At 42.0% G+C, this 24,033-nt stretch overlaps 1 protein-coding gene across 1 annotated transcript; it reads left to right on the forward strand.

The window, feature by feature from the left end:
- Positions 1-610: 610 nt before the first annotated feature.
- Positions 611-23,787, forward strand: mtr (5-methyltetrahydrofolate-homocysteine methyltransferase). Its single transcript, XM_085761345.1, has 33 exons — positions 611-799; positions 2,984-3,195; positions 3,319-3,408; positions 4,294-4,363; positions 4,481-4,573; positions 4,941-5,047; positions 5,363-5,422; positions 5,728-5,822; positions 5,954-6,054; positions 6,170-6,231; positions 6,515-6,582; positions 6,684-6,763; positions 8,098-8,210; positions 8,339-8,479; positions 9,678-9,863; positions 9,945-10,124; positions 10,496-10,612; positions 11,176-11,316; positions 11,429-11,518; positions 11,883-12,035; positions 13,900-14,007; positions 14,210-14,310; positions 16,435-16,502; positions 16,945-17,065; positions 17,226-17,307; positions 17,550-17,648; positions 19,021-19,096; positions 19,285-19,440; positions 19,842-20,041; positions 20,886-21,086; positions 21,175-21,367; positions 23,163-23,275; positions 23,549-23,787. The coding sequence occupies exons 1-33, from the start codon at positions 757-759 to the stop codon at positions 23,636-23,638; spliced, it is 3,810 nt and encodes a 1,269-aa protein (XP_085617471.1). The 5' UTR covers positions 611-756; the 3' UTR covers positions 23,639-23,787.
- The last annotated feature ends 246 nt before the right edge of the window (positions 23,788-24,033 follow it).

Genomic DNA, 24,033 nt, shown 5'->3' on the forward strand with positions numbered 1-24,033 from the left:
CCATGGACATTTATTCTCAGCCATCACTAATCACAGAGAGTGTCTTTACAATCAAAATCTCCTATTTTGATTATTTGTGACATTTTAAAAATACATTGCTGAGGACAGGGAAATGTATAAGTATATGTTATGCATATAGAACAATGCACAGACTGTTTTTTTCTTGTCATTACAAGTAGCGTATACTGAGTAGCTGAATTATAAGGAGTAATACCTATTGTGGAAGAGGAATCTCACATGGAACAATCAATTTATTTACACTAGATCTTTCTCTGTTGAAATTGAAAGCAAAACTTTAAATATTTTTAAGACCTTTTTGGAAGCCCATCTCTACCAGCAAAACAGTGGAGAGAAGACATGATTGTTTTAGTGATGGTAATAATGACAAAATCATAGTCATCAAAAATCATTTTGCAATGAGTGAAAAATAGTATAGTAAAAAAAATTCGCTATTATGCTATAAAATGTCTTGTAGTGTGGTTATCAGGTCAAAAGTTTGACTTTCTAAAGGAGGCTACACATACTACCGGTATGTCATCATGGAGCAGGGAAATAAGGGCAAGTAAGTGGCACATGGCATTGCGTTGATGCTTTTATTGTGACGGTTCCAAACCGGAAGTGTAAAGTCCTCGCCGGCAGAGTGGATGTGGAAGCTGCAGAAAATAAGAGCCGAGTTGGAAAAGTCTGAGCTCAAACATTATCAGACTGGTTTTCAGACGGACCGCGGGGCTGTGTTCAAGACTGGCTCTTCACAAGATGGCTCCGACTAATGTCATCCACCAGTTCTCCTCAGGAGCGGGTAAATACACTCAGCTCTCCGGTGTTCACAGTTAGCTTTTAGCCTCCGGACCAACAGTGCCCAGCCACTTGTTACCACATGTTTGTGTGTGTGTGTGTGTGTGTGTCAAGTTATACGAGTTCACTTAAGTTAAGAGAGTGTGTTACATCATATAAGGAGATGCGGCAGTTCAATGTGTACAGAGGCAGCTTTGGTTGAACATTTATTCCTGCTAACAGGACAGAGCAGGTCAGTGTGAGAGCTTACAGCTGCTCGTGCAGTACAGATGCTGCTCGGACCAGCATGGTGTCCACTCCACTGAGCAAACACTGACCAGCTAGTCAACCAGCTGAATGAGAAGTAGTAGTTACTGGTCGTAACTTCAGTTCTCTGGGTGCATGTAGCTCTCGCGTGGGCTTTTAGTTCTTGTAGGGCTCCTCCTGCAATTTGCACTGCAGCCGGGCTGCTGGGTAAAGTGCACATTTTGGGGGTCTTTACAGTATAGGCTACAGTGCCCATGACCTTTGACATCTTTGTTCTTGAAGCTGTCTGCTTCCTTGGCATGTCAGTAACATCTACCAAAAAGATGGAGATGACTGGGCTTACAAATTGAGGGCTGCACATGTACTTGCAGAACTTATGGTAAGTTTCTGTTGCACCCAGTAACTGCAGCTTCATACTCCTTTAGGGTCTTAAAGGTACCGAGGCCCAGCATGTGTCCCCAGGTTCATCAGAAATTGAATGGAGGAAGTAGAAAAAACTGATTAGGATGTAGAAAAACTAATTATCACCCACTTTCTGTCTGTCTCTAGCTGTTTTATCTGGACCAAACAGTAAATATCACTAATACCATCTGTGATAATAGCAAAGGTGCCGATCAATGAATGACAAAGAGCATTTGCATTTTCTGATGCAATCAGGCATTTCATGATTATAAGCAACCGATGAGTTAGGTAGTTATTTACATGCATTGTGATAGTTTACCTGAGGTTATCTGGCTAAGGATGAGGGTGAGTCAGGTAATGGGTGTGAGCTGCTGGTCGTGGATGCTAAACTTGAGGTGACTAGTCTAACTTGTGCTGCATATCGACTTTGCTGTGGGTCATTTTGATGCAGCCTGTACAATATAACTGTGTTGCTGTTGGTTGTTATCTGTACATTAAAAAAAAACAAAAAAACATCAGTAGGCTGCTGAAGTTGTATAGTAGCGTACTTAGAGCACCAAAACACAGCTGGGCAGACGGACACAAAGCAGCATAGCTGTGCAGTTTAAATTGCCACTGGTGGCAATTTGCATGTGTTGTGGTTGGTATTGTCCAAGATGGCTGCATCTGGCTGAGAGTCTAGACTTGAGCCAATCACAGTCCCAGCTTTTTTAACCTGCTTATCCAGCCTCCTTGTGTCCAGATCAGACATACTGACACCCCAGCAGACTTAAAAAGGAAACTTATCTGAGTGGACAATGAAGCCTCCATAGCCAACATGCAGTAGCAAACAACGGCTTGCCACATAGACCATGTAGCCGCAAATCACCAACACAGGGTGCACCGTGTGGGGTCCACCACACCACACTACAGTATACAATAGTTCTGATTGACAACAATAAGCTAAACAGGATGAGTATTTGTATTAAATTTTACCAGAAACCAGGTGGAGCCTGGTAATTTCTTACTTTAAACTCAGGTGTTACGTTTTTTAATATAAAGGGGACATATCATGGAAGTATCACTTTTTGAAGGCTCTTTAACATACAGTATATTTGGTTGTTTGTCTTGCCTTCCGGCCCCCAAAATGTGAGAATTGACAAAAAAAATCTGTAATGTGCAGGCCCCCTAGGTTGAAATCAATGTGGTTTTACGAGCTGTTCCCTGTTGTCTTCCAGTGATGTAACTAGGTTGAAATTTTCATAATACCACCTGGTACCAGTAGAAGGGGTGGGGCGGGGCAAGCAGTGGTTAATTTGCATTTAAAGGGACAGGCACTGAAACCAGCCGTTCTGAACAGGGCTGTTTTGAGCGGATGAAAAGAGCTGTGATGTTTGATTCTTGGGGTATTTTGACCAAAGCATGTCACAGATATGTCTTTAAGACACCTGGGAACTATTTTAATGGAAAGGGGGCATAATATGTCTCCTTTAAGTGTTGGTTATCAACTGCTTGTTTTGGTCATGTACTATCTATTGAGAGTTGTCCTCTTTCTGTCTAGGTTGCAGATGCCCATTAGAGTCTGAACTACGAGGAGTGCTGCAGCAAAGGATCATGGTCCTGGATGGTGGGATGGGAACCATGATCCAGCAGCATAAACTGGAAGAGGAACATTTCAGGGGGGATGAGTTCAAAGAGCACCCACTTTCACTGAAGGGCAACAACGATCTCCTCAGTATCACACAACCTGAAGTCATTTACAAAATACACAAGGTACTTCATCTAGGAGGAAAAAATAAGGGACCTACTCACCCAGAGATCTTCTTTCAGCAATTCATTTCAGTTTAGTGTGTTTTTTATTTTGACATTGTGTGTTTATTCTGACTCTGTGTGAAGGAGTACCTGCAGGCCGGGGCAGATATCATAGAGACCAACACGTTCAGCAGCACCTCAATCGCTCAGGCAGACTACGGACTGGAACACATGGTATGACGTGGACAGAGTCGGACCAGTGTGACCTTTTCATGCAGTCACATAGTTGTAGAAACAAAGGTCAAATGCACCGACTGACCGGTGTTAACTCATTAACCTATGATGAATTCCCCCACTTCAACAAACAACTCTCCACTTTTCACCCAGTTCTGTGTCCTTGCTGCTATCTCCACCTTAAACTACAACATCCTCTCAGCAGACACAGCACAGACAGCTTGTCTTCAAACACTCTTACATTATTGCATGAACAGAAAAGACATAGATCTCTCTATTAATTTATTTGGCTCTACTTTCACAACCAAGTGTCTATTAGCAAAATCCTACCAGATGATAATATTAATAATATACTCACTCTATGTACATATAATTAAATGTATGTTCATTATAACCTGACATTATTAATGCCCTCAGGTCACACATGTTTCTGTTTATGAACCAGTTCAGTGACTATGAACACCTATGGGCTTTATACAGGCGTAGTACTGCTCATCTATATCTGTTAGGAGGTGTGCGCACAGCTACTCCTGGCAGATAACAAGGTCAGCGCTTGACAATCACAGACTCCACCAGTGGGAGATAATGTCTAGAGACTAACACATGTAAATATACACACACAATATCCACTCTCTTTGGGCTAGCTGCACAAACACATATTCAATGACAATTTAGTAAATACAGGTGTCATTTGTCTTGATTGTATTATATTGTATGACTATGTTGTGTGTCTAGCCTAGTTTTCATTTGTGTCTAGAGACTGTTTCTAGTTCAAGACAATTTAAAAGTATGATTGTATTTATAGCTTCCAAAACGCTAATTTTTGTTCTTTAAAATGTAAACCTCTGTTGTTGTTTTGGTGGTGATTGTGTGTTTGTGTTGCAGGCTTATCGTCTCAACAAGGCGTCAGCAGAGCTGGCGAGGAGGGCAGCCGACGAAATCACCAAACAAACTGGTAAGCTGATATTTTAGCATCACAGCAGCCATCAGCATAGACATATGTACGGTCTCTGACTCTTGGTGGAATTTCCCATGTGTGATAACCTCCGCTGTAACCTGTGTGTGTTATCAGGTTGTAAACGCTATGTGGCTGGAGCAGTGGGTCCCACCAACAAAACCCTGTCTGTGTCGCCGTCTGTGGAAAGGCCGGACTTCAGGAACATCAGTAAGACCACTTTCACTTTTTTATGTCGTGTTCAGGAAATGCGCAGGTCGTGGAAAATCATAAAACATTAGATTAAGCTTCCTGAAGGTGCTAAAAAGTATTAAGTTGAATTTTATGATATTACCACAAATATATATCATATCAACACAATCTGTGTTTCACATGTGTTAACAAAAAAAAAATCATCAATTTCAGTTCGTCATCAACATGTGGCTTAAAGATAAATATATTACAGTTAAGTTAGGATCACAGGTGTGTCGACAGTAGCTGAACACCAACATGACAAAAGATTACAGCAATGTAATGTGCAATAAGTCATTTTATTCACTGGTGTGTGTGTGTGTGTGTGCATGTGTTTCCTCTCCAGCATTTGATGAGCTAGTGGAAGCCTACTCAGAGCAGGTCAGAGGTTTATTAGATGGAGGAGCAGACATCCTTCTGGTTGAAACCATCTTTGACACTGCCAACGCTAAGGTAGTCCCATGTAACTGCTGTGATGTTGTTCATCCTAATTAGACTTATAGTCAATTTAATGTGTTCTGTTTGTTTAGTTGTCTTAGCATATTGAGAGTGTCGATGAACTCTGTAATATCAAAAATCATTTAGGGTGGTTCAGCAATGTACAGTAATCACACTGCACTTGCATGGTAGTGATTTTCTGATAATTACACTGCAAAAAAAATCTGATATCATGAAATTGCACCAGATGCACTTTGCAATGTCAGTTTTGCCAATATCCAAAATGCTACAGTGCTTGATGCATCTAAAGGTGTGTTTTTCCTCCTACAGGCTGCCTTGTTCGCCATCGACCTGCTGTTTGAAAGCAGCTATGAAAGAAGACCTATATTTGTATGTTCAATTTACTCAGACTATATTTTCCACAATTTTGTTAACAGCTGTGAGTAGCACTCACTATCCACTTTGAGTGCAGTTCCTTAATTGAATCTTCTTGCACTTCAGTTCCTACTGCACTGAAGGTTACTGATGATAAATGAAGTGTAATGAATTAATGTAAATGTATATGTAGGTTTACACATAACTACTGAATAATAACGTGCAGACCAGATTTATATAAGAAAATAAATTTGCATGTCTTGGGGCTACAGAGCAGGAATATATATCTCAGATAAATATTTCTGTTACTCTTGATCTAGATCTCAGGGACCATTGTTGACCGCAGTGGACGAACTCTGTCAGGTCAGACTGGAGAGGCCTTTGTAGTAAGTGTATCTCACGCTAAACCACTATGGTAAGTGCTGTACCTCAAACCTCACTACACTGACCGTGTCATATAATTCAAGTTTGACAGTAACACAAGTGTGCTTTACAACCAGACTTTAGTCCAGTCTCTTACTGGTCCTGCTCCTCTGTGTGTTGCAGTATTGGTCTGAACTGTGCCCTGGGTGCTATAGAGATGAGACCTTTCATTGAGGCCATTGGGAAAAGCACCACAGCTTTCATAATCTGTTATCCTAATGCAGGTAAGTTCAGCTGGAGCACACCAACCTTTGACATAGTTCAGGTTTCATTGTGTACCATGATGTCATGATGTGTGTGTGTGTGTGTGTGTGTGTGTGTGTTATCTTTTACTGATAGGTCTTCCCAACACATTCGGAGACTATGATGAAACTCCAGCAGTAACAGCCTCCAATTTAAAGGTTCTGCTCTGTTATTTCTTCTTGCCTGCTGTTGTCCATATCTCAATGCCGTAATGGTTTTAAGATTCTTTTATCTGCTCTTTTCTTCATTCCCTCTGCGTGTTTTGTCCTTACGTTGGTTTGTGAAGCATAACTTTGTTATGTAATGTTTTTTAAAAAGAGATTTTGGCCTCAGAGATTGTCCTCGACCAATAACAGTTGCATTCAAACTGAAAAAACAAAAACCTGCCCCTGTCCTGCTTCAGTGCTCCAGCTAAGTTTTTGTGTCTTCTTGTGTCTACAGGAGTTTGCTCAAGATGGGCTAGTGAACATTGTGGGAGGCTGTTGTGGGACCACTCCAGGACACATCAGGTTGCTGTCATGTTTCTGACAAGTACATGTGCATGTTAAGTTGGTTCAGTTTGTAAGATGTAGAAATATTTCCTCCCCTGTCCTCCTTCCTGCTCCTACAGAGCCATATGTGAAGCAGTTAGAAACTGCCAGCCAAGAGCTCCTGCTGCTGACATTTATCAAGACTACTTACTGCTCTCAGGTATGACACACTCCTGTCACCATCTGCAGTCTGCTGTGACACTTGGTAGAAGTATACTAACTAATACATGTGAATATTATTTTTAGTGACACTGCCCTGTTCAAATAAGTAAAATCCAGGTTGCTCAGGCTGCTCAAGACTAAATCAACCTTGACTGGTGTAGGTTCATTCGGTCAAACAGTGATTTATTAATTTACTTAATTACATGGAGACCCAGACCCATTTTGGAAACAGGCTTCTGTCAAGATAGACTTTAGCGTGTGGGGTTTTATAGCTGATTAGCTATAATTTGCAGCCATTTCAAAGCCTCCATGTGCTCTGTTTCTACTTGTCAGTGATGCAAATGTCAAACTGCTGTGTTTACTGATTTGGCATGTGTCCACATACTGGCTTAGTCAGATCTTTTGACCACATTTCACAGTCATAGTTCTTTTCATAGCTCTTTGAAAAATAAAGAAAATATTTTGATTAATGGGTAATGAGTAAAAAGTTTCTACCTTCTGATGAAATCCATACTATAAATGAACCTTGATTTAACTGGTTCACTCTCAGTCAATCTCCAAGCTTTTGAAAGCACTATGTATCAGTTCCTGCCGTTGTTTCATATCAAAAGCCTTTTAGCAGCTCATTAGCAATGACTACTTTCTCTCCTGGAATGTTGTTAATTTGAAATGTATGCACAAACAATTACAATAAATTGATTAGCTTAAAGGGATATTACAACATTTTGGCAAATTCGCCTATTGCCATAATCCCTATAGTTTTAGGAGTAGGATAATTGCCTTTTAATTGTCGGTGCAAGCTGTTTATAGATCGGCGGAGCAGAGACGCGAGCTGCCGATTAACACAACAGAGGCTTCCACGTTTCCCTAATCAAACTAAATACACAATCCAACAACTCTACAACACTCTTGTGGACAAGTTGTGACCTGCACATTCACCATTTGCCTCGAAAACAGCTCCGTCTCGTAATGTTCCGTTATTATCTCATAGCGTGGTGAATGTGCAGGTCACGACTTGTCCACAAGAGTGTTTTAGAGTTGTTGGATTGTGTATTTAGTTTGATTAGGGAAAGCTGGAAATAATGTGCGCCGTGGAGAGCTCATGTCTCTTCCCCAGCGATCCAAAAACAGCTTGCACCAAAAATTAAAGGTAATGAACCTACGCCTAAAACTATAGGGATTATGGCAATAGGCAAATTTTCCAAAATGTTGAAATATCCCTTTAATATTTAACCTGCTTTATTTATGGAGAGCATTGGCAGCTCCTTCCCTCTGCTTCTTCTAATCCATAGTAGCTGGATGTCAGGGAGATAAAGTGTTTGTTCTTTAAAGGTTTAGAGCCATTCAGGATCGGCCCTTATACCAACTTCGTCAACATCGGAGAGCGATGCAACGTGGCTGGATCACGCAAGTTTGCCAAGTTGATCATGACAGGAAACTATGAGGTGAGACAGAATTTCAGAAAAAAAAACAACAACCTTTTTTTTTTATTTCAGAATTTGCAGTCGAAGCATGATCAGAGGTGAAAGTCAATATTGCATTTTCCAGTTGTGCTTTCCTGTGTGTTTTCCAGGAGGCACTAAGTATTGCTAAAGCCCAGGTGGAGATGGGAGCACAGGTCCTGGATATAAACATGGATGAGGGGATGCTGGAGGGGCCAACGGCCATGGCCCGATTCTGTAAACTCATCGCCTCTGAGCCAGACATCGCCCGGGTATGGTTTAAAGGCTGCGGAGATAAAGACTCACCACTACATGAAGATATTTTGGCAACACTATATTATATTGGATATACTGCAATATTGAATATTATACAGTATGGAAGAATACTAGACCATTCAATTATTTTGTCATTGACAGAGATACTGCAGCACACAGGTTAACATCACCCATGCTGCAGATTGTAATTGAAAGAGATGCTGATCATACTACATTTAGTTTCTTTTAATTCAGTCCCACACACTTCTTTCCCATTTGCAAAGCGCCTTGTGGGCAAAAGTGCAGATACACCTCTGTTCTAATCAATCCACCTGTCTACACACACTGTAACAGCTTGTGTTTGATTCAAACTCCATACGAACCACATGTAAACACGTGAACCAAAGTGTGTGTTTAGGCTTCAGGTCTGTTTTCTTCAGCTGCTTTTGTTATTGCTCCTGAACGCTGCCAGCACCCAGGTGACCTGCACTCAGTGCTGTGCCTGAAGGCATCCTGCACTGTAGCTGCTGCCATGATCAGCTCTGGAGCTCTGACTCTATGATTCACCATGGCAACAGATAAATAAAAAGCAGAGCCTCGATCTGAATCCAGTGGAGCTCAAAACATTAATGCGTGAGATGAAAAAACACAGCAGCAGAGTGGAGCTGTGTGAAGCTTCTCATAGAGCTTTTTGTTTCTTTACATAGATGAATGTACAAAAAAATATTTCAGTCAATGGAAGCTTATTCGTAACCTGATAGCTCAGTGTTAGATGGTATAGATTTAGAGCTGAGAATGAATCTGAATGAATGAATATTTAAACATATAGACAGAGATCACTGATGTCATCCTTGTGTTTATCACTGATTGATCACATTAAACAGTAAAGAAAAGTAGTAACGACAGTGCTCTGCTATGTGTTGTAATATGGACTGTATGTATGAAGTGAATACTGTCTGACAGTCCCAAGAGTTAATGTGGGGATGGACAGACCAGTATAAACCAGTATCTGTCTATTGACTGACAACATCCTGACATCATAAACTTACATTACAAAATGTCAAAGTTTCAGATGGAGTCTAGAAATGTATCAACTTGTGTCTTCTTTTTGACTTCTGATCTCTGACAGTTACCCACCACCTTCAGTTAGTTGTTTACATGTTATTGTCTTATTTTCCCCTGCAAAGAAACTGAAGCTCTCCCTCTCCTCCCCAGGTTCCTCTGTGTATTGACTCCTCCAACTTCTCTGTGATTGAGGCTGGGCTGAAGTGCTGTCAGGGGAAGTGTATCGTCAACAGCATCAGCCTGAAGGAAGGGGAGGAGGAGTTCCTGAACAGAGCTGCTACCGTGCAGCGCTACGGAGCTGCAGTGGTGGTCATGGCCTTCGACGAGGAGGGACAGGTGAGGACACAGACAAAGACACTCTAACGCACACAAATGCAAACTCGCGTGTTGATGGGCGCGGCGCTCTGCCCCCTACAGGCCACAGATACAGACCGCAAGGTGGAGATCTGCAGTCGAGCCTACGAGCTGCTGGTCGGCAAAGTGGGCTTTGACCCCAACGACATCATCTTCGACCCCAACATCCTCACCATCGGCACAGGCATGGAGGAGCACAACAACTACGCTGTCAACTTCATCAGGGCGACTAAGCTCATCAAGGTAATGCAGCTTTCTCTAAGAAGGAATCGCACACATTCAACCTATCCACACAACAATTGTAAAAATTTTCATTTTTCTTCTTTTTCATTCTTTTATTCCCTGCCTGTACCTTAGTACATAATGATGAAGGTTTAGCAATTGCTTACAAATGACCTAATATAATAGGAATATTCATGAACTCATTTATATTTAGTCCTATACATACACCGAAAAGAAGAATGCTGTAAAATCTGATTTGATGATCAGTTTTTATTCTCATTTTCTTTATTTTCAAATTAAACATTTGCTACTATTGGGAACTTGCAACTTGGGGATCTAGTTTATCACACCATATTATACATATTATACACACTGTTTGTGTTTCTGTGTAGGAGACCTTACCAAGAGCCAGGGTGAGCGGAGGTCTGTCCAATCTCTCCTTCTCCTTCAGAGGGATGGAGGCCATCAGAGAAGCGATGCACGGAGCCTTTCTTTACCACGCTATCAAGGTAAACACTGATGCACAACATCTGCACGTCAGAGTAGCTGAGGTCTGGGAACCTGGTGGCAGTCTGAGCAGTCAAGAAACTGAACTAATCAAATGGGTTAAAAACAGATTATCTGAACCACTTTATGTAAAGGTCAGAATCATGCCATATTCTTTATTATTGCCATGTTCAAACAAGAAGAAAGTGGAAATCTTAGGGGATTTGACTCGATCGTGATGTCATCATATGTGAATAGGGGGTGAGGCTGTGAGATCTGGTTGTAATGATCAGCTTAACCTGACTGGATATAAAGACTAGAGGTGAAAGGGGTGGAGAATGGTTGCAGCAAATGTGCTGAAATGCCAGCCCACACCAGGAGAGAGGGTGATAGATTTTAAAGTACGACAAGGACAAGTTTATTGGCTGGTTGAGATCTGATTGGTTGGCAAACACCTGCAGTCAGCTGATTACAAGGAGTGGAGTGAAAATGGCTAAAGTTATAAAGTGCAATGATCTTTTTGAGATTGTTGTGAAGTCTGTTGTTGAATCGTAACCCTCACACACTCTCTCTCATACACACTCAGGATGGGATGGATATGGGGATAGTGAACGCCGGAAACCTGCCGGTGTACGACGACATCGACAAAGAGCTGCTGCTGCTGTGTGAAAACCTCATCTGGAACAGAGACGCTGAGGCCACTGAGAAGCTGCTGGCCTACGCACAGGTACACACATGAAGTACACACATGAAGTACACACATGAAGTACACACCGAGCTGATGCTGCTTCATATTAGTTTGATCAGCAGGCGTTGACTTTTGCACCTGTCGTTAACAGAACTATGTGAAAGGAGGGAAGAAGGTGGTTCAGACGGACGAGTGGAGGGAAGGAAGCGTGGAGGACAGGCTGGAGTACGCTCTCATCAAGGTGAGATATCTGCTGATTAAATTACAGGATGTGAGAAAGTGATTGGATTGAATAAAAGATGCGATAGAGGGAAGTTGAGCCCTTGGCAGGACAGTGTGAAGGATTAATGTGCGTATAGTTGCTCTCTGAACTTTATTTAACTCACTTAATATATCAGCTCTCAAAACAGAAGTGATTTGAACTCAGGGTTTTACTGTGTTTCTGTGTCCTTTCACTCAACTTGTAAACATGACAGGGTACTCGTTGTTACTGCAGTCATTTAAATGAGTGACATTTAAATGATCACACATTTCAAATGTCATGTTGAGCCTACAGCTGTTGTTGTAAACATGATGCCGTACCGCTCCGCCCTCTGCTGTTGCAGGGAATAGAGAAGTACGTGGTGGAGGACGTAGAGGAGTGCCGCTCTCAGGCCGACCGCTACACTCGACCCCTTCACATCATCGAGGGCCCCCTCATGAACGGCATGAAGGTGGTGGGGGATCTCTTTGGAGCCGGGAAGATGTTCCTGCCACAGGTAAGTTGATACTGGTTTCATTTTTTCAACCTGTGGGCAGATATTCATCGACTCTACAATGAAATGGAGAGTAAAAACGTTATTCTGACCACATCTATGGTGGCTCATGATCAGGGTTCCCAGTTCCCACTCCCAGGTGTCTTCTGGAAAACCTGCAAAATCGTTGATAAATTTTCCGGTCATGGAAAACACATAGAAAATGAGAAAAAAAGTAAAATGCCCTGGAAAAGCTTGAGTTGTCCTGGAAAATTCAGATTCAAATCAGCTACCAGAGCTCTGTTTGACTTTTTCAGACCCCGCTAAGGATTTCTTTTCCAGAGAAGCGCGAGAAAACTATAGATTTCTAGTTGATGAGTGTTTCCAGTATTGGACCTATTTTCTCCTCTTCTGAGTGACATATAGGGGAGCAGTAGAGAGCTGTTTTAGGTGGTGTTTAAAAACAAAAACAACATGTTTTTGCGTTGGGCAATGATACATTTCTCATCATTTTGAAGCATGTGAGAGATTATTTCATAGATTGGTTAGAGCCATAGACTGCACATCTTCAAATCAGACTTGTGGGGGTGAGAATGAGACAGAAGAATAAGCATAGAAACAAATTGGTTAAATGTACACAATAAGGCAAGGCAAGGCAGCTTTATCTATATAGTCAGTGCTTTTCATACCAAGAGGCAACTCAATGTGTTTTACATAAAAACAAAACATTAACAACAGTAAGGATTGGAAACGGGGGGGAAAAAAACAACACCAGCTGTAGCACCCTCTCCTTCAAATGTGGGTGGTGCTTCTACATCTCTGTGAGGCATTCTGGAGACCCACAGCCTTCTTCTCCTTGTCCCCTCCTCTCACCCACCTCCTTAATTATGGGAGGCTCTGAAGCTCTTGTTTCTTCAGTGCAGCCCCACACAACCTCCCTGGAGCCACAGCGCCAGTCATCCTGGACAAACTCCCCAGACCGCTGTGCTGCCTCCCATCCTCCATTAATCAGGTGTTGATTCATGTGTCCTCTAACGACAGCTCATCATCAGTCTGAGATGATGATGATGGGATTTAAATGACCTTTTTATCCTTTTGAAAACATAAAACATTTGGAAAGTCTGTCTTTATTAGTGCCCCCCTCCCAACACTGTCCCATGGAATCATTCTTCCCTCCTCAGGACCGATATCCACCCCAACTCACTAGGTAGATGGCTGCTAGCTGCTAACTTGCATTGAGCTGTCCAGTCTGCTCCCAATACCTCACTTTCTACCTGTCATTACCACCCCACCCCTCCTCAGGGTCTTCCTCTCCACTCCTCTCCACTCACCAGCTCCCCCAACATACCTCATCAGTCACTACCGATCTCTATGGCCCCTACAGCCCATCATTACAGTCAGAGCTCACCGTCCCCATAGTCCTTCTATAGGAGGTCTCTGCCAGCCCTTCCTCCCTCGTCCCAATGCTATGTTTTGTCTCTGCAACGGGAGATCTCTGGCAAACAAGGCTTTCATATGTCCAGACTTTATTTTGGCCAACACTATTTCTTCCTCATCACTGACTTTTGGCTGAGCCCAGTGATTTAGTCCCATTAAACGAGCCATGCCCTCACAAATATATATATCTCTCCAATAACCAAGCAAGGCTGTGGGAATAATGAGGCTGTTGTGCCTAAAAAAAGTGTTCCTCCACATCTTTAATATTATTATTAATTGTTATTATTTCTCCTGTCTTTCCTTCTTTCACTTTTTTAAACAAGGCATGGACTGTGTTTTATGTCAGTTGATGTGTTCAGTTGTGAATGTTCTCCTCATATCAGTCTAATCTGATTTAACATTGTCTGAAACGTAGGAGGCACTTAAGTTTTAACTTCTTGTGTTTTTGCAGGTGATCAAGTCAGCACGTGTCATGAAGAAGGCGGTGGGCTATTTGATTCCCTTCATGGAGAAGGAGAGGGAGGAGATGATGGCAGCATCAGGATCAACTGAGGAGCTGGTCAGTCTCAAATCTGACAATATATCCTGAAAGATTTAGGGAAGCTATTTTTCTAAGATATGTATTTTTAGAAAGTCAAGACAGTCACACTTAGAGAAAATCTAAATTTAGCAAGATTTAGTCTCTTGAACAAAGTATGCACCCTGTAGAAATAAATGACTCCTTACACTGCTGCATTTGTCTTTATTGATTTCATCTGCAGGATCCCTACCAGGGCACCATAGTTCTGGCCACAGTGAAGGGAGACGTCCATGACATTGGCAAGAACATTGTAGGCGTGGTGCTGGGTTGCAACAATTTCAGGTAAAACTTGTTTGTGAATAATTGGCCATTTGAAATTCTCCACAGAACATTAGGTTGTTTTCCCACCACACCCCTCTGTTCCCGGTGTATTCAGTCTGTCAGAGCTGCACTTTACCTTACAAAGCTTTAAAAATCACAACAAATCCATTCGTCACTGACTGACATTTAAAGGGATAGTTCAACATTTAGGGAAATTGACCCATTGCCATAATCCCTATAGTTTAAGGAGTAGGTTTGTTACCTGTAATTGTCGGTGCAAGCTATTTTTAGAACGGCAGAGCAGAGCCGTGAGCTGCTCAGAGCTACGCTACGGAGGCTAATGGGATTTCTTGGTTTCCCTCATCAAATACACAATCCAACAACTCCAAAATGCTCCTGTGGACAAGTTGTGACCTGCACATTCACCACGCTATGAAATAACAACAGAACGTGAGAAATGAGACAGAATTGTTTTCGAGGTAAATTCATACAAAACTGCTGATGCGCGTTCCCGTCGGGGACAGTTTTTCTCTGCATTTGCCTCGAAAACAACTTTGTCTCGTAACATTCTGTTATCTCATAGCGTGGTGAATGTGCAGGTCACAACTTGTCCACAAGAGCGTTCTGGAGTTGTTGGATTGTGTATTTGATGAGGGAAACCAAGATATTCCATGAGCCTCCGTAGCGTAGCTCTGAGCAGCTCGCGGTTCTGCTCCGCCGTTCTAAAAACAGCTTGCACCCACAATTAAAGGTAACGAACCTACTCCTAAGACTATAGGGATTATGGCAATGGGCCAGTTTGCCAAAATGTTGAACTATCCCTTTAAAACAACCAGTCAGAAAGCAGACTCTGTTTGTCTGCTGTTATTTACAGTATGTCATCGCACATCAGGAGCCTCCGTGTGGAGACACAGCTTTCTGCTGTCACTTATCCTGTCATCAGCTGCTGAACTCTGGTTCTCACATACAGCTCCTCTGGGTGCATGTGTCAGAGCACGACCAGTGGCACTGACACTGTTTCACCAAATAGTTTAGAGAATTAACCAGTTCACCTCAGACTGTCTTTTGATCCCCTAAAGGGTGGAGTGATGCATTATGGGGAGTGAGGAGGCAGTGTTGATTTGTTGCCAGGCCCCGGGCACCAACCAAACACTATTACTGCTGTTTAATGGCTCTAATTTGTGCCTGCGTCCGTGTGTGTGTGTGTGTGTGTGTGTGTGTGTGTGTGTGTGTGTGTGTGTGTGCATGTGTGTGTTTAACTACCCACATATGTACATTTATCTTTACATTGTGTTATATGGAGTGTGTAGGAGTCTACGTCACTGCAGCTGTGAGCTCATTGTGGTGGCACAATAACAGCGGAAACGTGGAGGGAAACTGGCGAGATCCCAGGAGTAAAGGGAAAAAAAAACCTCATTGTACATTTTGGATTTCAGAATAGCGATGCAAAATAAGACAGCCTTCATCTTTATGGAGTACCATCACTGAAAACATCCTTTGAAGCTAAATGCAGATAGTTCTGTAAACAAGCCATTAAAGGGACCAGCTGGACTGATGCAATCTCCCCTGTTTATCACACACAGAACAAAAACGTGGATGATGTTAATGATGATAATTCTGACAGCAGCAGCCACAGCTAGCATTCCCAGTAGGCTGTTTACTAAATGAAAACACCATCAACCAATTTCAGAAACATCAGCCTGTAAGCAGCATGTTAACAAACCAAACTACTAGACAGACTTGCTGTAACCACCAACACCAGTGTTTTTAAAGCATTTAATGAATGAATGGGGCATTATATATGATATTATTATTATATCTGTGATATGACACTTTCTTTTGACTATGACTGAGGACAAACTTGGCTGAGCTCTTATTGTGAAGGATACACAAACAGCTCACTAGTGGCATTACTGTTGGTGCACAGGCGTATTATTCTTCATACAAAATTGAAGAACAGTCAATGTTCATGTCATGTAGAAAGTCACATTACACATTGATTAGTTGGTTGATTGATTGTAATTGGTCTGTTTATTTGTCCTGGTACTGAGCCCATATAGACTTATGATACAAAAACTAACAGACTGATGTATTTATTCTAAATAATATCATAGTTATATCACAGGGGTGTCTGTTCTCTTCCAGAGTGATCGACCTGGGTGTGATGGTTCCCTGTGACAAGATCCTCAGAGCAGCCGTCACACAGAAAGCAGGTACAGTAATAGCTTGGACTCCATGTTGCCTGCCTGAGATGGAACATTTGAAATAGCAATCTCAAAAATATGTAGATCATAAATAACAAATATTTTATACAACTGATCCCCATTCAACTGCTCATCAGTCAAAGGTAATAGTGGAAACAGAGCTTTTGTAAATGAAGAGCTTTATTCCAAGTTACACACTTACAGTGCACATGTCATATGTACTGGGAAAATATCACTTCCTCAACAATGCAAATAGGCAATATGTGTGCAAAACGGTGACAACAACAAAATAAATTAAAAAGACCCTCACCATCTTTCATAAACAAATATGTTTTTCATGATCAGCCTGGGCATCTATCCTCCAGTTCTAATTATTCAAGCTGGTAAAAAATATAGCTAACTTTCATAAAACCATCAGTTGTTGGCTCTGAATTAATGTGTGTCTGTACAGATATCATTGGTTTGTCTGGGCTCATCACTCCCTCTCTGGATGAGATGATCCATGTGGCCAAAGAGATGGAGAGACTGGGAATGACAACACCACTGCTGATTGGAGGAGCCACCACATCAAAGTAATACAAATATAAGTACACAGAAATCTATGATGAGGTAGAAATCCATCCTGGTTTCTGCCGACTAAGCAGTGCCTCCATAGCTTATCGTGAATCAAAGGAAGATGATATTTTGCAGTGTACTCTTGGGGTTTAGACATGTGTGTTTTGTATTTCACAGGACACACACAGCAGTGAAGATCGCCCCTCGCTACAGCTGTCCTGTTATCCATGTCCTGGACGCCTCCCGGAGTGTGGTGGTGGTCAGTACCTCTACAGTCTTACTGTGCACTCGAGTATTTAGGCCAGAGAAAAAATGTCTTTGGAAAAAGACAGCACAAAAAATCCCAAGACAAAATTACTGATCACTGATCTCTTATTGTATGTGTTGGTCAGAGAGCTGATACAAGTTAATGTGGCCACAGATTTGAGAGAGGTTTGAGTTGAGTGTTGAGGAGTCATTAGTCCATGTGTTTTATCTCCTGCTCGCTCTCCTCTCTGTCAGTGTTCCCAGTTGCTGGATGAGACAGTGAGGGAGGAGTACTTCGAAGACCTGAAAGAGGAGTATGAGGACGTCAGGCAGGACCACTATGACTCTCTGAAGGTAAGAACGGCTCATAGAAACAAGGGACCCATCTAGGCCACTTTATTTGAGACCAGTGTTTTGTCCTAATCACAAATATATACATATAGATAGATAGATGTATATATAGATAGATGGATGGATTATGGATAGATGGATAGATAGACAAAAATGAAAATAGCTGCTGTAGCTGTTCACAGCCATGAAAACATGCCTCTGCTGCAATTTCCCACTTTTTTCAGATTTTTATTTTGAATTTTTCAACATTTTATTTAGTGAATTTAATACTTTTTTTGCATAGAAAAATAAAAGTGAAAGATTACAATTTTTGCCATTCAAATAAATATTTGAACATGCCTCACAAACGGACTAACAGGAGGAAATAGTGCATTTGTTAGATAGTAGTTTCAGCGGTGGAATAATCCATATTTGGTGTTCTGTATTTGGGGAAGCACCATGGTGTGTGTGTGTGGGACTGAGTCAAAACAAACTACAGTGTGTGTGTGTTCATGGTGATGAAGGAATATGTCACCCAGTGCAACAGTGTGACTCACTGATGTGTTTTTAATAGTCTTAGGAGACAATGGAGCTCTGTGGCTCCGAGGGATCAGATATATCAGGCTGTGATACACACACAGTACTCGTTATCTGGAGACATTCAGTGTTGGGTTGAATCTGCACATGAGATTTGAAAAAATAGTGAACTTCAACACCAAGGTGTTTTCTTGACATGGTTGTGTTTCTTAACCTTTATGGAACTACATCACAACCGCTGAAGCTCTTCCAGTGGCTTTTGATCACAATGATCAGGAGGGATTTTGGACCATTCTTCTTCGTCTCTATAGTAGATTTACTTTGATGTTTAGTGTCGCTGTCCTGCTGCAGCACCCAGCTCCTACTGAGCTTCAGCCACTCTGCTGTCATCCTGTAAAAACCCAAAAAGTTGATGATGCTGAACTCTCCAGAGCCAGATGTAGAAAAGCCCAAAATCACAATGCTCCCTCCACTGAGCTTCACCTTCTGGGATGATGTTGTTGTGGACTGTGAAGGTGCAAACTTCAAACATGCAGTATGGACTATCCACTGATTTGTTATTCACTGTTAGTTAAAATAGATTGTATTAGTTCTAAGAACTAATACAGAAGAAGAATGTAGATCTGAAAAACTTTTAAGACAAATTTATACCAATGTAGGTAATTTAACTTCATAAATCTAACTCACCTTTTCGTTCCATTGTAAATTAACTTGTAATTAAGACAAATTTATATCAGTGTAGGTAATTTAACTTCATAAATCTAACTAACCTTTTCTTCCATTGTAAATTCACTTGTAATGAAAAATGCTAAATAGTTAAAATGTTCTCATATCCTCTCTCTCCACCTGTTGCCTTCAGGATCGTCGGTATCTTTCTCTCTCCCAGGCCAGAGACAAGGCTTTTCATATCGACTGGCTCTCTCTGCCCACACCAGGTGAGTTGGCACCAATTCCAAAGTCAAAACACCATCAAGTCAAACTGGATTTTGGAAAATTTGGCACAGGATTGCAATGTGTAGAAAACAACAAATACAGAATAAGGGGCTACTGTTTTACAAAAAAAGGTTTGTTTTTTTGGGTGGATTAAAATCAGACCTGCTCTGTATTTGTCTTTGTGTGACAGTGCGACCTCAGTTCCTGGGCACACGTGTGTTTAAGCAGTATGACCTCAACAGTCTGCTGGACTTCATTGACTGGAAGCCTTTCTTTGACGTGTGGCAGCTGAGAGGAAAATACCCCAACAGAGGCTACCCCAAGATCTTCAAGGACAAGACTGTTGGTACGAGCTCAGCCTCTGTCAGGGTCCAAATGCTGCCCATGCAGTTCATTTAATAAATAAATAAAAAAATTGCAAAAAGAAAAACTCAGGACAGATGGACAGGTGCTTTTCTTTAACTTATCATGTAGTAAATGTTCATGGCAGAATGTATGTGAATGAATGTAATGACACCATCAGTGTGTAGATTTGTCCAAATGTACCTAGATTTATGGTGCAAAAGTAGTGTGTCTACCACTGTGCAATCAATCTAACAAACAAAAAACTTCAACACGCTAAATACCAGAAATTTCATTTGATAGGCTAAAATACTGGCAGTAGTGAGTTGGTGGAGTGACTTCCAGCACTGTTGAACACTTCCCATTGAAACCTTGTCTGATCTTGACTATGTTTGGGTCCTGAAGGTTCGGAGGCTCGTCGTGTCTTCGATGACGCTCAGCGGCTGCTCAACCGGATGATTGACAGCGGCAGTCTGAAGGGGCACGGTCTGGTGGGATTCTGGCGCGCCCAGAGCGATGGCGATGACATCAACGTGTACGCAAGTGATGCCACAGTCTGCAGAGACACCACACCCATCGCCACTTTCTATGGCTTACGGCAGCAGGTGAGGGACATACTGTAGAAAATAAATGAGTATATTCCAGTTTGTCATAGAAACATACAAACCATGAAAAATCTAAACATATTCTGAAGGGATACTCTCATAGTCAGGTTTGACTGCTATTTAAAGGGATAGTTCAACATTTTGGCAAATTGGCCCATTGCCATAATCCCTATAGTCTTAGAAGTATGTTTGTTACCTTTAATTATCAGTGCAGGCTATTTTTAGATCAGTGGAACAGAGCCACGATCTGCTCAGAGCTACGCTACGGAGGCTAATGGAATTTCTTGGTTTCCCTCATCAAACTCATCAAATACACTGTCCAACAACTCCAAAAGGCTCTGGTGGACAAGTTGTGACCTGCACATTCACCACGCTATGAGATAATAACGTAACGTTACAAGAGTTGTTTTTGAGGTAAATGCAGAGACTGTTTGCCAAAAAACTGCCACCTACGGAAATGGCATCATTTGCATGAATTTGCCTCGAAAACAACTCTGTCTTGTAACGTTACGTTATTATCTCATAGCGTGGTGAATGTGCAGGTCACAACTTGTCCAACAGAGCGTTTTGGAGTTGTTGGATTGTGAATTTGATTAGTTTCATGAGGGATACCAAGAAATTCCATTAGCTTCCATAGTGTAGCTCTGAGCAGCTTGTGGCTCTGCTCCGCCATTCCAAAAACAGCTTGCACCAACAATCAAAGGCAACAAACCTACTCCTGAGACTAAAGGGATTATGGCAATGGGCCAATTTGTCTAAATGTTGAACTATCCCTTTAAATGTCAGTCTTAAAGCTAGAGCCAGATATGGCCTACCTTCCAAAGTAACTGTGTATGTGTTGCAGATGGAGAAGGACAGTTCCAGTTCAGAGCCTTTCCTGTGTGTGTCCGACTTCGTGGCCCCTGTGGACAGCAGTGTGGCCGACTACATCGGTGTGTTTGCTGTGGGCGTGTTTGGAGCTGAGGAGCTTAGTCAGCAGTTCCAGGCTCAGGGAGACGACTACAGCAGCATTATGGTCAAAGCTCTAGCCGACCGCCTGGCCGAGGTACAGAGCAGACGGCATCCTAACACACCAGGCCTCTTGTCGGTGTCATGGTGTGTCTCAGTTAACGCCAGCTCTTTTGTCCCCCCAGGCGTTTGCTGAGGAGCTCCACGCTCGAGTGCGTAAGGAGCTGTGGGGCTACAGTGCTGATGAAGCTCTGCAGGCCTCAGACCTACATAGAATTCGATACCAGGGCATCAGACCTGCGGCCGGTTACCCCAGTCAGCCTGACCACACTGAGAAGAGCACCATGTGGAGCCTGGCTGGAATACAGGACAAGACCGGTGAGAGTACTAAACACCACTTCACTGTCAGCTGAAAGGCTCCCAGTGCTGCTGCATCGCTCCTTCACATGACACAGTTGTGGTGTTTTCTGTTCTTTCTTCCACTTAATAGATTATTCTTTATTCTTTGTGTGAAAGGCAGATGATGCAACAGAGGGGAGTATTCAAAGAGCAGGAGATCTATCTGTGCTAAATGAGCATGATATGGAAACAGTACATGTGAAAGGAGCTGATGAATATAATGGGAGGTGGAATATGAGAAGCAGACATATTAAGGAAAGGAGTGATTAAGACCATTAATTCATCTTTTTAAGACTGAATACGGAATATTAATATGGTTTTTACCGTGTGACTTACCTTTGTGTATATTAATGCATCCAGTAAATGCAGATTTAATTACTGTTTTACAATAGCTTTTAAATGATGTACTATACATATGTTAATGGACTAACATTACCTGACACGCTCAAAGTGACACTTCTTTTAAAGGGCCGTCGTAGGTGGCTGTAACTTTACTCTAAACTGAATATTGACTGATGGAGCCAAACACTGACTGTTTTCATGTACGGAACTGGATGAAAGACTGTCACACTGATCACATTAAAAAAGCCTTCTGTGCATGTGATGTAAACACAGTGAGAGTCTATGTGAACGCACACACTGGAGAATCAGATGTAGAAAATCTGAATGCGTCTCCTTGGCCGAGCCAACATAAGCAGGGTGGGATTATATATTGCGGTTGACACGTGTTGTCTCGGTCTGAAGAGAGGGTGTAGACTGAATATCATCTTGTCATAGTATCTCCACCAGCATCAGTCAAGCTGTCTGTTCAGCTTCCCTGTGATCGCTGTATCCTGTCTCTTAGTCTGATGCTGGCTCAGCCAAGCTGCTGCCAAACTCATCATACTGTCTCAAGGGAGGAGCATTAGATTTAGTGTTGTCATCACAACACTGACAAAGTCCAATTTGAGCAGTTGCACACAGGTGGGGGGGGGGCACAGGATGTGCTTTTGAAACACATCCCAGTGTGGTCCAGATGGAAACTGAATGTTAGTTGTGTGTGGGAGGGCCTGCATTACTCATGTTGGGTAGACATGCACTAAATCTGTTTAGTTATATTAGACTCACTTTCCTTTTGGGGACACAAGGAAAAGCCCCCATAATTTTATTTTAAAGGGATAGTTCAACATTTTAGGAGTAGGTTTGTTACCTTTAATTGTCGGTGCAAACAATTTTTAGAACGGCGGAGCAGAGCCGTGAGCTGCTCAGAGCTATGCTACGGAGGCTAATAGGATTTCTTGGTTTCCCTCATCAAACTCATCAAAGACACAATCCAACAACTCCAAAACGGAATAATAATAATGGAACGTTACGAGACAGAGTTGTTTTCAAGGTAATTGCAGAGACTGCTTGCTGAAAAACTGCCTCCAACGGGAACACGCATCAGTGGTTTTGCATGAATTTACCTCGAAAACAACTCTGTCTCATAACGTTCTGTTATTATCTCATAGCGTGGTGAATGTGCAGGTCACAACTTGTCCACGAGAGCGTTTTGGAGTTGTTGGATTGTGTATTTGATTAGTTTGATGAGGGAAACTGCTCTGCCATTCTAAAAATAGCTTGCACCGACAATTAGAGGTAACAAACCTACTCCTAAAACTGTAGGGATTATGGCAATGGGCCAATTTGCCAAAATGTTGAACTATCCCTTTCATTTTTTAGGATGTGTGTGCTTTGCCATTGCCATATGTACTGTAACTACATGTCTTCTGTGTGTGTGTGTGTGTGTGTGTAGGTATTGCTCTGACAGAGTCTCTGGCCATGACGCCTGCAGCCTCAGTGTCTGGACTTTACTTCTCCAACCCTCAGGCGTCCTACTTTGCTGTGGGGAAGATCACCAAGGAGCAGGTTGAACTACATAAACATATCATTGTTTTTTGTGTCAGTCCTTAAATGGAGCATCAATTGCTTTTCTAAACTCACCGTTTTCCAGTGTTTCAGTAGGACCTGCCTCTTATGCTAATGAAATATCCCAGTTCCCATATTTATTATTGTTGGTAATACAAGTAATTTGAGCATCAGGTCTCTACTGGCCCAAGAAATGTGAAAATCTACTCATGCATTCAAGGGTTAAATTAGTCATTAGCTTCAACTTGCATTCTCCCCTGCTCTTGTCTTCAGGTGGAGGACTACGCTCGGAGGAAGAAGATGAGTGTGGAGGAGGTGGAGAGATGGCTGGCTCCTATACTGGGTTATGACAGTGAGGCGTAGAGCGTGAAGGCTTTAGTGGTCAGCAGGACCACAGAGGAGACAGTGGAGAGCAACACTGGAGAATCAGGTCTCTCCGTCTTCAATATTCCAGTGTGAGATGGAAAGGGAAGATGCACATTTCTTAAAATATTGAACTCCTCCGTCTTATGTAAAACACATTTAAAGAAAAAAACACTAAGCCTCTACATACATTCAGTGCCAGTTTTAGATGTGTAACAGTTTCATATTTGGTTCAGGTCAGTTCAATAACCACAAACAGCATCGATGTAAACAGGCCAAATCATGGGTTCAGATATATTTTGGATACCAAAAAAGTTATAGCTTGTAAACTTTTAGGTCTTAGAATAGAGATTTTATTTATTTAAAGTTTTTAATTTCTTTCTAGCATCTTTTTA

The sequence above is a fragment of the Trachurus japonicus genome, chromosome 19, assembly GCF_045865225.1.
Source record: "Trachurus japonicus isolate A0001 chromosome 19, Traja_1.0".
In the NCBI taxonomy this organism is placed as follows: domain Eukaryota; kingdom Metazoa; phylum Chordata; class Actinopteri; order Carangiformes; family Carangidae; genus Trachurus; species Trachurus japonicus.